General features: G+C 40.8%; 1 protein-coding gene across 4 annotated transcripts in view; it reads right to left on the bottom strand.

The window, feature by feature from the left end:
- Positions 1 to 14409, bottom strand: part of RGTA1 (RAB geranylgeranyl transferase alpha subunit 1) — a 136684-nt gene that overhangs the window by 14406 nt on the left and 107869 nt on the right. For all 4 annotated transcript variants that reach the window (XM_089448724.1, XM_089448725.1, XM_089448726.1 and 1 more), the window contains one exon: positions 3802 to 3991. In XM_089448724.1, coding sequence (XP_089304850.1) covers positions 3802 to 3991 — 190 coding nt within the window. The remainder of the gene's footprint in view (positions 1 to 3801; positions 3992 to 14409) is intronic.

Below are 14409 nucleotides of genomic sequence, written 5' to 3'. Positions count from 1 at the left end.
CTCCAAGTCCCATCCTTCTTCTGTACCAACACGATTGGGCTCCCACAAGGCGATGAACTTGGTCGGATGTGACCTTTCTACAACAGTGCCTGAACCTGCCTCTTGATTTCATCGTTCTCCAGAACAGAGCACCGATAGATTGGTCCATTGGGCAACGGCGCACCTGGGGTCAGATCAATGGAGTGTTTGACCTGACAATTCAGAGGCACCCCTTCGGGGGAGGTGAAGATTTCCTCATACTCCTCCACGACCTTGTCCATTTGTTGTTGTCATGCGGAGGGGCCCTGTCTAGAGGTCGTGGCTACCGTCTTCTTCTCTCCCTCAGGGTGTATCATCAAGAAAACAAATTTCTCAATTTTGGAAATGAGCTTACTACATTGTTTTGCAGTAACTAGAGAGATGGCGGTAGGTGATGCTACCTCCGGTATCCTGTAAAACTTATTTCTCAAGCTAATAATAACAACGTGAGGCCTTGACTCATACACAGCATATCGCTTCCACAAGTATGGTTGGCCTAATAATACATCACAAACATCAAGGGGAGCAACGTCACATAATACCTCATCCGTGAAGGGCTTGATGTTGTATGGAAGGTGACACTGTTGGCTCACGTGAAGATCCCGTCCTTGGTGAAGCCACCCGATGATGTACGGTTGTGGGTGTGTTGTGGTCGGTAAGCCCAGCCGCTTCACGACCTCTGCTGCAATGAGGTTCTTTTGGCTCCCGCTATCGACAATGAACTGTAGCGGGAACCCTTTACCCACATCTGGGAGTGGAAGAGACGCTCCTCCTCTAGATCTTTGGTTCCTCCTTCTGGATCTTCGTGGTGGCAATGGTGGTGTTGGGCTCCGCATCGATACTCTACTTCCCTTTGTCAGGTTCTGACTCAGAGTCGGAACATGCATTGGATTCTGAAGCCTTCAGCTCGGCCACCAATGACTGCTTGGCTTGACACTCACTTGTGTTGCGACTGGAGCTCTTATGGAACTCACACCACTTTCTCGTGTCCTTCTTCAGCTTCGTAGTGTTGTCCTTTGCTTGTAGCTTCGACGGGTTGTCCTGGGTCGTCCCGCCTTGGCTTTGTCCTTTGTTCTGTGATTTGAGGGCACCTTTCCCTTGCTTCGGATTCGCAGATCCAAAGTCTCGCTTCTTCTGTTTAAACTTCTGCTCAATCTTGACAGCATATCAATACGCCGTGCCAAGCGAGGAGATGTCTAGGAGCTCCATCTCGTCCCGGATGTATCTGTGCAGGCAGCCGCGGCACTCGAATACCAAATGTTTCTTAGAGTCCTTGATACCCAACTTCGTGCAAAGGGTATTAAAAACATTGGTAAAATCCGACACATCTTGGTCCCTCCCCTGCCGCAACGTGGTCCACTTTATGTATTTGTCCTCATAGCTCCCAACAAGGTAGTACTACTCCTTGATGGCGTCCCGGAATGAATTCCAAGCGGGAGCGACTGAAAACAGTAGGTCGTACTTTCATCCTTCTACTCACAGTAAGTTTCCCACCAATCCTTGACGTGGAGGGGCGGCTTTGAGAAGAGAAAAAAGTAATCTTATCTCGGCTGGGAAAATCATGAACAGAAAAATATCCTTCTAGCATATTTAAGTATTTATCTACGGTGTCCGCATCTATTTGGCCCTCAAATATGGGAATGTCAAAGTTTACTTGTACCTTAAAAGGTGTGGAGCCTCCAGAGTGGTTGCTGGATGTGGATGCACCGTCGATGGACAACCGTTGAAGGATCTGGGCAAAGTTATCCATTATCGCATTCCTTTGTTTCTCGAGGGCCTCCTCGAGCAATATTTTGATAGGATCTCCTGCTCCCTCGTCTTTCTTTTCTTCCCCCATGGGCAATCGTCGGGGTTTGCAAGGCTGATCTTGCAAAGGTTCAACTAGATCGAGCCCTAACTCCTTATATCCCGACCTCGTTGGGGACATGCAAAGAAAAACAGAGAAAGAGCAAACCGCTCTGATACCACCGATCTAAATTTAAACAGGAACACAACAAATTACAGATATAACCATAAATATAGAGACGCAGCAGAAATGACACTTCATTTCATTAATATCAAATACCGAAATATGCTTACAAACAGAATGGAAATAAGACTAGCTCAGGCAATGGTAGCTTATCTCTAAGAAGAGATGTGGCAGCTACATGCCTCTGAACTGAGTTACAATGAGGCTCAAGGGCCTTTTTATTATTGAACAATAAGAGAAAACCCTAACCTGAGGAGATGTAACACCAAGAGTTTATGGGCCCCGTTGGGGTTAGTTGGGCAGCCAACTTCCCGGGGTCGTAACTTGGTCATATTATCTCTGTTTGACGCGTATGATATCTCATTGGAAAGATCTCTCCGAGGACTACAGCTGCTGACGCAATATCCTCAAGCATTTTCAGCAAAAAAACGTCGTTTAGGGCCTCAAAACGGCTCCGGAAGTTTAGGACCAGAAAAAATGCCAAAAATAGTAAATTGTGCTACAATTAAGGAAACTGGAAAAAACTAAAAGAACAATGGTGAGGGTCCAAGTGGAATAGGCAGTGGCCACCAATATCCACCTGGTTCACCATCATTAGACACAGTTTCGTACAGTTCAAAGGTGTGGGGGCCTAACCTACTTGAGTCACATTAGATCTGGTCAAAGAGATTTTACACCCTCTTGCTTCATCACTTTATCAAATGCAATTTGATGGTTCCCCAACACATCATTTAGGCAAATTTTGTTATGCCCTTTTCGGATTAAGACTATCTTCAAAATGGAAATGTTGTGGCGGTGTCTTTGAGGTCTCTCAGAAGGCAGAATGATCCCTCTAAGTCCACATTGATCTGGAGCCTGAAGCAATGCTATCATCAGCCAGTCTCTTGGTGCCCCTAGCTGATGGGATGAAATGTACAGAAGAATAAGACCACTGAGTGGGTATGTGCAACAAAGGGGTACATCCTAGTGGCTTGAGGGATTTAACCCATGAATAGGCCAATAAGTTGGCTTTGATACCAAATGGAGTATAAAACTCTCTATTATATTTGACTGTTCCAGTTTGGAATAAAAACGGATGGGTGTGTGTGTGTCTGTTTCCATGAGAAACATATTTATATTCCATATGAGGAATATACATGTTTCGGTCCTTGAGGTACTGTTCAAAGAACAAGGCTCAAAGCCATTAACAGAAATATTCATTATGAGCTCAACATGTCACATGTGGAAATTGAAACTAGGCGGGGAGGATAATAACATTTCTCCCAACCACCCGAGGCAAGACCAATTGATATATATATATATATGAATGAAGGTGTTGGCCTTTATATGCCTATGGTGACACTTCACATACAATCATGTCTTTACAATTGCTCATTCTAATAATTATATAAGATTTATATTATAACCCAAGTTCTATATCCCTATATTTGTAAATTTGTATATGTTATTTTATATTCATAACAATCACCAATAATGCACCCTAAGAAAATGGGATATGCATTCTACATATGAGGATATTTTTATGGCATTATGATGTAGACATTAATAAGAAGATATTGTTATTCTTAATTTTTAAGACTGATGGAACCATTATTCATCATTAACATCCTTTATTTTCTCTCAGAAGAGATTACTCTTCCTTTCCACGTATCTTGACCTTGCCTGATAATATTTTCCAAATTTGAACATAATCGATGTTTCTTCTAGATATGACACAGAAACTTAAATGGTGTTCACTGTTCAACAATATCGAAGTAAATGTACAATGCAAAAAACAAAAACAAAAACTAAATAAAATTACAGTAAACACTAACCATCTATTGACCGGAGCCTGTTATGACTAATATCCAGCCTCTGCACCCATAATAATTTCTCTAGAGACCCAATTCTGGATAATGACAAGCCATGCAATCTTAACCATTTGTTTCGTTCTCCATTTGAAAAAGAACCTGTACCTTTTGAATCCCAGCAATATTCCTGGAGATTTTGTTTTCTGCTACTTACCTGCCGAATCAGAAATTGACAAAAATATGAATTTGTTTCACGAACATTTTATTTAACAGGTGAAGGTTATCCCTACTTTTCAACAGAGAAGGAAGCCACCAAGACTTTTCACCACACTAATCCAGAAAAGCATAGAAACTCTTCATACAGCCTTGCCAGTGATATTAAAACAGGGTTAATCACATACTGAAAATACCACGGACTAAGTGATTTGCAGAGCAGGAAATTCATACATAAGAACATTAATCATTTAGTTCTCCTGCACATAAAAATTTAATTTCTTTATGCCTTCCAAATATATCTTGTCCCATTACTGTAGAACAAGCTCAAACAATATCATTCACTTTAGAACTGACAATAGCATAGCATATGAATAAAAGAAAACAAGAGTGCAGCTCATAAGGTGCCCAACATTACTGTATATCTTGATAAACAAAGCCAATGTGGAATCCTATGGCACCAAGGAATTTGCAATTTCATATCAGATAAAGAGAATAAAACAAGAAGGTACAAATTTTATATGGACTCTTAGAGAGTGATCTGAAACAAATTGATGTTGAATGAAAAGGTTGTACAGAGTAAAATATGATTTAGAAAAGAAATATTTTTCATCAAAAAGTCAGGTTAAGAAAGTGTTACAAAGTCTTGCCAAAGTCTTGAGAAAGCCTTGTTAAAGTCTTGGCATTGAAGCCTTTTAAAGTCTACAAGCAGATAATTTGAGGCACATGAGGTCCAACACCCACCCTCTGCATATTTAAAGGCTTTATAAGGTGGAGTGAAGCCCTTTGTAAGTGTTGGCACTCAGCAGGCTGGAAGGGTGGAGACAATGCAGCACAAAGCATGTAGGAGGTAAAGGGGAGAGTGATACTTCTCCACCCTTCACCCCAACTAAAGGGGACTTGGACCCAATGTGTAAGGAAACAAAGCTATAACAAAAAGAAAGACTTACCTCTAACCTCTAACCTCTGTCCCCGAGGAAGAGAAGTTAAATGGCCTCCCAAACATTGATTACCAGGGCATGATGAATAATCGTGGATGAGACAATTTCAGTGGCAGCTTGAGAAAATTGACTGGGCATCCAAACCAGTTTTGGTCAGAGGAAAGGGTAATTGATGGAGGGAAGTTAAAGCAAATCATTTGGCATCCCCAATGTTTGGAAAAATGAGAGAAGAAAACAATTTGTTGGAAGAGAAAAAGCATTGGCATCCAGGAATCATGGGAGAGAAAGTGAAAGCAATGTCCACATTAATGTTGTAGTAGAAGGTGTTACCCACCAAATGTGGGTGACCCCATAGCAGAATTTTTCTCCTAGATATCTCTTCAGTCGGCAGTCAGCAGCCCCTGACAGCCACCGATGTAGCCAATATATTGTGCCATTTGATCTCTGCTACCTGCATCAGTCATATGTCCCCTCGCCCATCCATCAAGATCATATGCTAGAAGGTGGGCAATCCAACCCAAAAGGTATGTTTTTCATTGTGCACTTGGGTGCTTGTGCAAGTGATGTCCACATTAATGTTGTAGTAGAAGTTAGAACGTGTTACCCACCAAATGTGGGTGGACCCCATAGGAGAATTTTTCTCCTAGATATCTCTTCAGTTGGCAGTCAGTAGCCCCTGACAGCCACCGATGTAGTCGATATATTGTGCCATTTGATCTCCGCTCCCTACATCAGTCATATGTCCCCTCGCCCATCCGTCAAGATCATATGTTAGAAGGTAGGCAACCCAACCCAAAAGGTATGTTTTTCATTGTGCACTTGGGTGCTTGTGCAATCTCCCCTATTGACCATTGGTTTTAGGAAGGGCACTACTTGGGAAACCGAGATTTTGGTAGTGTGGTCTCATTTTCCAGTTCCACATTTTTCACTCCCCTCCGCACATTACAAGCCCTATTTCATCATTTTCCTTCTTTGGATCCACATGACCATTGGGTCCACAAGGCACTGGCACACCCTCTCCCCTTGTCCATATGTTTGGGTCAGGCCTAGAAATGTTACCCCGAAGATTGATGCTGCGAAAAAAAATTAAAAGCATATCATGGCCTCAAGCAAGAAATAAAATAAAAGAATATTATAAAATGAAAAAGATGGTCGGGACATTCAATATAGCACGTGGGCAAAAGCCAAACATGAGCTATGCCCCTTATCATGGCTGTCACCTTGGTTCCTGGGCCCCATGAGTGCCCCCACATCGTAAAGGAACCCATGCATGTCCCAACCCCTGGTGGGCGATGAACTGCCCCACCTTAAGTGGGTAATAATTGTTTTACATCATACACAGCATGCTCTCATTTCCTGGAACCCCGAGCAGTAATACAAAGAAAAAAATCAAGAAAAGGGAAAAAGGCAAGTAAAAATGGGTGGAAAAACAAAGGTCAAAGTGAACCCATATTGTTGTTAAAATCTCTATATTTGTGCATTGCATAGAAACATACTCATTGTCATATGAATGTGCATTGTTGTTGTATAATTCTCTCTGATTTGTTGGAAACCCTAGACAAAAAAAAGAACCCTAAGGGAAAAAATTCCCTTGGGACATTACAATGGTATCAGAGTTGTGAATCCTTCCAGCTTGTCAATGTATGAGCCTTGAGGATACAAGTAACCTTACAGTCAAAGAAAATGGTTATCCATAATACAACTACAGAGGATCAGAAGGATGAGGGGGACTGGATACTAATGACCTCTTGCATGTGATAATCCATGGGCAGATAGAAATAAAAAATTTGCTAGTGCAAGGGAAGTAATAGTTAACCCAGAGACAACAGCAAATGATGCAGCTCATGCAAGCCATAAACAATCTAGGTAACATTATTGCTAATGGTTTGAATGTTGGTAACAGGACTAGGCTGAAGAGAGCAACAGCCATAATCTTGGCCCCTTCAATACTTTTGCACAATCTAACGCCAGGGCAACCAATGGAAGTAATCATAGACCCTTCCTCAATTTTTAGACAACCAGCGAACGACAGCGCAAGGAGCAGTAGAGTATAATGGACTCTTTAATGAGTACTTTTAGGAGTATGCAGCACTAGAAGAAAACACATGAGCAACCATATCTTTTCAAGAATACAGCAACATCAAATACAAAAAGAGACCCAAGGAGCAACAGAATCAATATTTGATGCAAAATGTAGGAAAGCTACCCATCCACTCCCTTAATAGATCATCTAAATGCTCAGCAAGGGCTTGAGTACAAACGTTGGACACCTATTTCCGACTTAATCCCATGCAGGAAGAAAATGCTATCCAATTTGCCACATTACATTTGGAAGGGAAGGCACATGAATGGTGGTACCATGGACTAGTGTTTTATAAAGCGGTCGAGCCGACTTCGACTCGGCGGAACCAGACCGAGCCAATGCTTGGCCGAGTCAACTCGGTGGTCGAAACGGAACGGCTAGCCAGGTTGTTATCGAGCGTCACCGACTCGGCCAGCGCGGTAACAACTCGATCAGCTCGGCTCTTTGAAAAAGATCCTAAAGCACATTTGTCAAAAGTTGTTCCACCTCCTACATATCAACAATTGGGTTGTTGTTTATTGCATATTTATGGCCCTAAAGTAATCTATCACTATGAGAAAGTTTTGAAAATTACAAGGCCGAAGTATGGTTATCCTAGTGACATGAATTAGAAAATTGAAACAATGCATTGAGCCATACAATTTTTTTTAAAAACGAAAACGTTGTGGCAATGGACTAATAGATACATATTTACCTCTAGTTCCTCTGGAGCTTGACCAGAATTAAATCAGGGATTTTGAGACTTCATTAAGGGCAGATTTCTTGAAATCATCTCCAGCAGTCTAGGTAGAAGCATGAGCCAAACCGTCCTATAGAAAAGGCACAAATTTGAAGACATATGTTGATCAGTTCATTGGCTTATCATTTGGGAAGCTATGATTGGTTGTAGAGAATTGGTATTATTGTTGTTGTAGTCTAGTGATTGTCCTTAGGCTAAGGCAAAAAAGAATCCTGGCATTGGTGGCTAAGTATGAACTTTGTATTGGACAGTGCAATGGGTTACATTTTGATATAATGGATATATTCATGAGCCTACTTTGATCATATGTTGTCTTCTCTCTATATTCTAAAACTGTGTTTGGAAACATGAATGAAAATCTTTAAAATTATGTTTTTTATTATAATAAAAAGTATTTAACGTATTTTTTACAATGACCGAGTCACTGAAATCAAATCGGCTGAGTCGATACCAAGTCAAAGTCGGAGTCAGAGTCGACCCTCGACTGTTTCCAAACTGGAGTCGGAGTTTTAAAACATTGCCAAGTACTAGTCACACTGGGACACTCTACCATAGCCTCATATGTGGAATTCACTCAAAGATTGGTAGAATGTTTTGACCGGGAGGATCCTGATATACACTTCAGAGAGCTAGGCATAGCTCAAGCAGACTGGGTCGTCGGAATCCTACATCATAGAATTCCAGTAGTTGGCAATCATGGTGATACATATTTATGAACAGAGGTTAGTTATGTTTTTTTGATAATTTTAGGTAACAATGGTATGTTCTATGCTTTAGAGCAATTTTACTTCAATTTCTTTATGAGCCCAATATCAATTTCAATTTAGCAATCACATAAACATGTAAGTAAAATGTTGATAGAACATAAACATAAACAGAAGAAGACAAGCCAAGGCAAGAGGCCACAAGATGTGGCACCAGCCAAGGACAAACCCCGATGTGGGGAAACTCTTGATCAAATCTTCTTTTAGTCTTTAATAATTCAACAGAGAGAGATAGTACAATTTACAAATTCTGATCATTTATAACAGCAGCAAAAGAGCCCTAACCAGAAAAGTCAATGTTGGTCAACAGGGCAGACTTCTTCCTCAATTCAGCTCAGTCAAACCCAGTCAACTTCGGCCTCCAACAGCAAGTCTAGTCAGCGCAAAACAGTCCGAAAAAAGTCCAGTCAAAACTGGTCAACGAAAGTCAACCCTACGACCAACCCCAGTACAGTCAACACTGGTTAAACAGGAGGTCAGATTGCCTCTATTCTTGTTCCTAGATTTGCGGCCTGCTAGGACAGAATTCCTCCATCCAAAAACACACCAAAAACAGGTCAACGCAGTCAAAACAACCCCCTGCAAATTCGGTCAACGCTGGTCATCGACTGGAACAAAACGTTGTCCTTTCCTTCGCACGTGTGGAGAGAGAGGCTGCCCAGAAATTCGTACCCAATCAGATGAGGGGAGAGAGATGTGTGAGAAGTGAAGTCTGTCCAACTGAGGAGGAGGCATCGTGTATATTTATAGGCAAACATTGAGGATGAATAGACGTGATTGTTGGGCTTTTGAGCCTATATGAGTTTGCTAGCTGACCTTGACAATTTGTCCATAATCAAAATAAATTCATAACTTCATTTGTACATGTCAGAATCGAATGATCTCTAGATCAATCCTACACCTCTCGAAGAGAGGAATCCAAGAAAAATAGAAGTTGTCATAAATAAGATGACCCATGTGGAGTTTGGCCCTAGTTGCCAATTTTAACACTCTGTCTCAACTAGGAAGAACTCCACCTGCTAATCCATCTACCAATATGTACTATCTCTACCATCTATGCATTGCTCTGCTGAACTATGAAGAAGAAGAAGTGATCGAGAATGTATCATACCATTCTCTACTGACCCGCAGTCAGTGCCAATCAAAAGAGAGTGTCTCATACCACTCTTACTGTGATGCAGGGGCATTCACCCAGAGAAAATCATTATAATTAAGTAGACAGAGGGGGGTCATGTATTTTTAGGAAGTTGGATTCCTAAGTGATAAATTAATGTAATATTAAGCTTTTGACCATAGAATAGGAATTAATTAGATAATGGAAGGAATTGTAAGTGCTCTCAAATAAATGAGAACATGAGTGGGAATAAATGACAAGAGTCCAAAGTCAATCAGAACTCTTAAAATAGTCCATGATTCGAGGACGAGAGAGAGCTTTTAGGAATTAATTGAAGTGAACATAGTGGACAGAGGATTTAGGAGTCGGTTCAGTAGATATAGGAGTCGAACCAGGACAGTTCAACAGAACTCCTGGCATATATGAAAGCCTACGAGCAGAGTCAGAAAGAGGAGAGGCCACTGACATTGAAAAATAGGCATGTGCGAGACCGAGGAGTCTCGAATGTACTCTTTGCTTTTACATTAATATATGCAGAGTTTGTTCCTGACTGTGTCAGAGTATTGAAGAGTGTTTTCATGAATGAATTACTTGAATTCGTAGGCCCTGTGATAGGTTGCAGGCAGAATTCTGAAGGACGCAAAGGAACGAAGTGATTCAGAGGAATCACAATGGGTCATTGAATCCAATTGATGGACAGAGTGAAGCTCTGAAGAAATAGTGAAGTGAGACTGCGCAGAGGTGCAGAACGATTCGAAGAAATCGTAATGGATTGTTGAATCCATTCAAAGGGTCGAGTAATGCTCTGGAAGGACGTTGGTTAATGGAGTTGTGGACTTAAGTTCAAGAGAGAACGAATGGAACAGCAGAAGAACGGAACGCTAAAACCTGAAGAAAACCCCAAATCATCGAAGAGTTGAAGAAATGTGGAAAATTTCTAAGTAAAAGGATTGAACAGAGGCGTGAAGATTGAAGCTCAAGAACCGTTAGATCTGGGAAGATCAACGGCAGAGATCGAATTCGCCCAAAATATCACATTGCATCAGTTCAAGTGGAAGAGGAACTGGCCTATGGAACTGCCGAACTCCGATAGGGCGATATAACCAGAACTGACGTTCCATAACGGCAGAATTAAATCCCTATCGGGTCCAAAGGTATGATCGCATCAAGTGAAGATCGAGAATCAGCGTACGGAACGAGGTTGGCAATAATACAAAGGGCCAATGGATGAACAGAACCGACGTCGCTTTGAGCTATAGTATATAAACTTTGAAGTCCGCCTTATATTGGTTCGGGCGGAAGTTTAAGGTAATTCCTTTGTATGGTGTTAAAGAGTTGTGCCGAGTGTGTAAAGGCTAGAACATAGATGTAACGACTCTGATAGTCGCATATCGGAGTCGGAGGGGTGATGAACCACATATGTGATAAGGCTGGGGGAGAATGCGATGGCCGATTGTGATGAGGTTTAACCTCGAGGATTGTGCAGAACCCGTACGAAAGGCGAAGGAAGGTATGTTTGGGGGCATTTTCCTTTATAAATGGATTTTATAAGGAATAGCGCCAATAGAGCATTTTAAGCGTTGTAACATATATAAACGAAGGTTTAGAAAAGGGAAGGATATATATATGTGTGGTTTAAGGGAAATAAAGGTTAATGAAGGTTGTTACGGAGTGATAAGGTCTCGATAGAAAGGAGGAAGGATTATAAAGAGTCTAAAGTCCTAATAGGATGTATTGGCGGGGTGATTGAGTTCTGATAACAAGGAACTGTTATGTAGGGCCTTAACCATTGATATTATGAAGATTTGACTCCTTTGTGAGTAAATTGCCTGGGATAGTTGTGTTTATGCATTGTTATGCACACTGTGGGTATGTGCGAGTTTTTACCCTGCATCATTAGTGGTATCAGAGCGAGGAAGAGAGTTCTATGAAAAGGAGGTTGCACACTAAGGAAGGTAATGTGCATAGATTACAGCAGAACACTGTAAGGAGAACTTTGAAGTTCTGGAAGACTGTAGCAGTTCCAGCAGAGGCTTGGAGTAAATAGGAATAGAGAATTTCTTGAAGGAAAGAAAAAGCAAGATTACTTAATGCAAGTTCTGAAGGAAAGAGGACTTGGAGATAAGACAGAAGACAATCCATTCAAAGCACAAGTGGAATGGTGAAACAAGATCATGCTGAGATCTTCAAGGTGAGGTAGTATGTTCTGTTTTAAATTGAGAATGTGTGTTTTTATATTAATGCACAGGTGACAGCAAGAGAAGTTGTGAGAGGAGAACTAGATGTGTTCTTGAAGACAGAGTAAGGAAAACATTCTAAAGAAAAGAAGCAGTGAACCTGAACAATCCAACAAGAGATTGAATAGAGAGAGGACAGTTGAATTGTTCTCAAGAGAGAATGAGAAATTGCAGAAGCCTAGAAGGGGCAAAGATGTTGCTCAAGAAGAGGTTCCAGATAGAGGACCTATGATTACCAAAATACTGAGTCAGGAGAGCTTAGTGAGGTAAGATTGCAACCAGAAGGACTAGTTGTAGCAAAGGCTTGTTGCAGATGAGTGAGAAACTCATGAAGAAAGAAGAGAAGAAGACGACTACTGATAGTCATAGCAGAGGTTCAGAAAGAAGCCACAGCAGAAGAAAGATGAAGAAAGAGAATGCCAAAGCAAATGGCAAGAAGATGAGTCAAGAAGAAATTGACAAAGAGATTGCAGAGTTAAAAGAACAACTCAATGTATTAAGGAGAATGCTTGAGGAAGCCAGAGACTAGGTTGGGTCTTGAGGAGGAAGCCAGTAAAATGGCAAGAGATACAGAGAAGGCTACGGCAAATGCAAGTAAAGTGGCTGATGGGAAAACTCAAAGAAGTTGAGTTAGAAATGGAAGAGTACATTTGTGAACCAGAACAAGAAGAAATTCTGGGAGAGAGTGAAGATGAAGACTTGAAGACTGAAACTTCAAGTCAGGCCAAAAGGTCACATGGCTTTAAAACTGACAAATTGTGTATGTTTACAGATAAAACATCTAAGGAAGGACAATTTGTTGATATTGTCATAGAACAGGAAGAAGACCAGCAGAATCTAAATTCTGTTTTGGAAGAAGATGTGATAGATAGAGGAGACCATCAAACCAAGTCAAGGGCTTGAGGAAATTGAAGAGGAGACCATCGAAGAATTTCTGAATCATATGAAGGATTTAGAATAGCAAGGAGATATGATGGTTGAACCATCAAGTGAGACCACAGGGTATTATGTTTTAAAACTGAGAGTTTGTGTATGATGGTAGATATTGCAGGAGAAAAGCAGCCTTTTGAAGATATCTTCAGAGGAGAGGAAGATATAGAAGCAAAAGGTGACAAAGAAAACTTTTCAGAAGAGGAGAAATTTGACTGCATACAGAAGGGAAAGTCTATGGATGAGTCTATAGAAGCTGTCATGGAGATGAGGAATCAAGATCTTATTCTGATGAAGAATGAAGAAATAGTCTCAGAAAGGTAATCAAATGAGTTTGATTAATGTTATTGATGAAAATCAAATGCAGGAGAATGTTCATGAAGATGATGAGACAAGGTTAACTCTGGGAAAAGAGTTACAGAAGGACAGCAAAGACAAAATGTACTGAAGAAGAAGAGACTATGTTAGCTGAAAACATAGTAAAGGATCATCAATTCACCATGATGATAGGCACAGTGGAAATAGCCATGGGAGTTGTTGAAATAGTCAGTGAAGAAGAAGGACATCTACTGAAAGATGTTAAGGAGGAAGAAGTCTATGCAAAAGACTTAGCAAAGGGAGAAAGAACATTAACAAAAGAATGTTTTGCAGAGGATAAACAATCTTTTGAAGCTGTCAGAAGTATGGAGAAGTATCTTTTAGAAGATAAAAACTCTGAAGTAAAGGAGGATGAAGAATGTCTCTTAAATGAGAGAAACAGTGATTTATTGCAGCAAAAGGAACTTAATAATGCATGAGTGTGTGAAGATGTGACAACACGGGAACAAGTTCTTGCGGAAGAAGGAGATGAAGTTCAATCTGAAGAGCTGATATGTGAAGCAACAGTTGAGACTGTTGAACCTTATGATTTCCAAACTAATAATTTGTGTGTAAATGCAGGAAACATAAGTGATGATGAAATACTGGCAAAGTGTCACAGAGAAATTGCATTGCTGGAATATTTGCTAGAGAATTCAGAGTATGACAGTATGATTGCAGAAAAAGGAGTTCACTACAGTGGACAAGGGCAGGAAAACATCATTAGGATAGATGGTGTGGAAGAGAGACTAATGGACAGTCTCAGGAATTATTTTGAGAGTTCAAATCAACATACTGATGTGCTAACAGAGGAGGAAGAAACAGAGCAGCAAACTGAATTGTTGCCAAAGGGAAATAAGGCACAGCAGCCTTGTGTTTTTAAATTTAACAAGTGTTTTGTGAATGCAGGTTTTGTTACAATTGCTGGAGGAGAGCTGGCACGAGTGAACAGTGAAATAAAGGTGAAAGAAGAGAATTCTATGGAAGAACTCAACCCATGGAACAAAGAAGTTAATTTACTGGAGAATGTGTTGAACAAGCATGATTCAATCATGAAAGAGGGTAAGGATGATAAGGAGGCAGCAAACAAAGTTAAACTCAACATAGAAGTCAGCAAAGCAACCAAGGCAAATGTTGGAGCAAGTAAAGGAAACCAGCAGCAGATTGAAGAATTAGTGCACAACAGCAACCTGAAGCAAGGAGAAAGAAGAAGAAATATGAAGCAGAACATGAACCAGTTCAAAGATATGCTGG

Source organism: Pinus tabuliformis, chromosome X, assembly GCF_031772625.1.
Source record: "Pinus tabuliformis cultivar Carrire ecotype Pingquan chromosome X, CPIR1, whole genome shotgun sequence".
NCBI lineage: Eukaryota > Viridiplantae > Streptophyta > Pinopsida > Pinales > Pinaceae > Pinus > Pinus tabuliformis.
The sequence above is the reverse complement of the archived record's forward strand: the minus strand, read 5'-3'. Positions and strand labels throughout refer to the sequence as shown.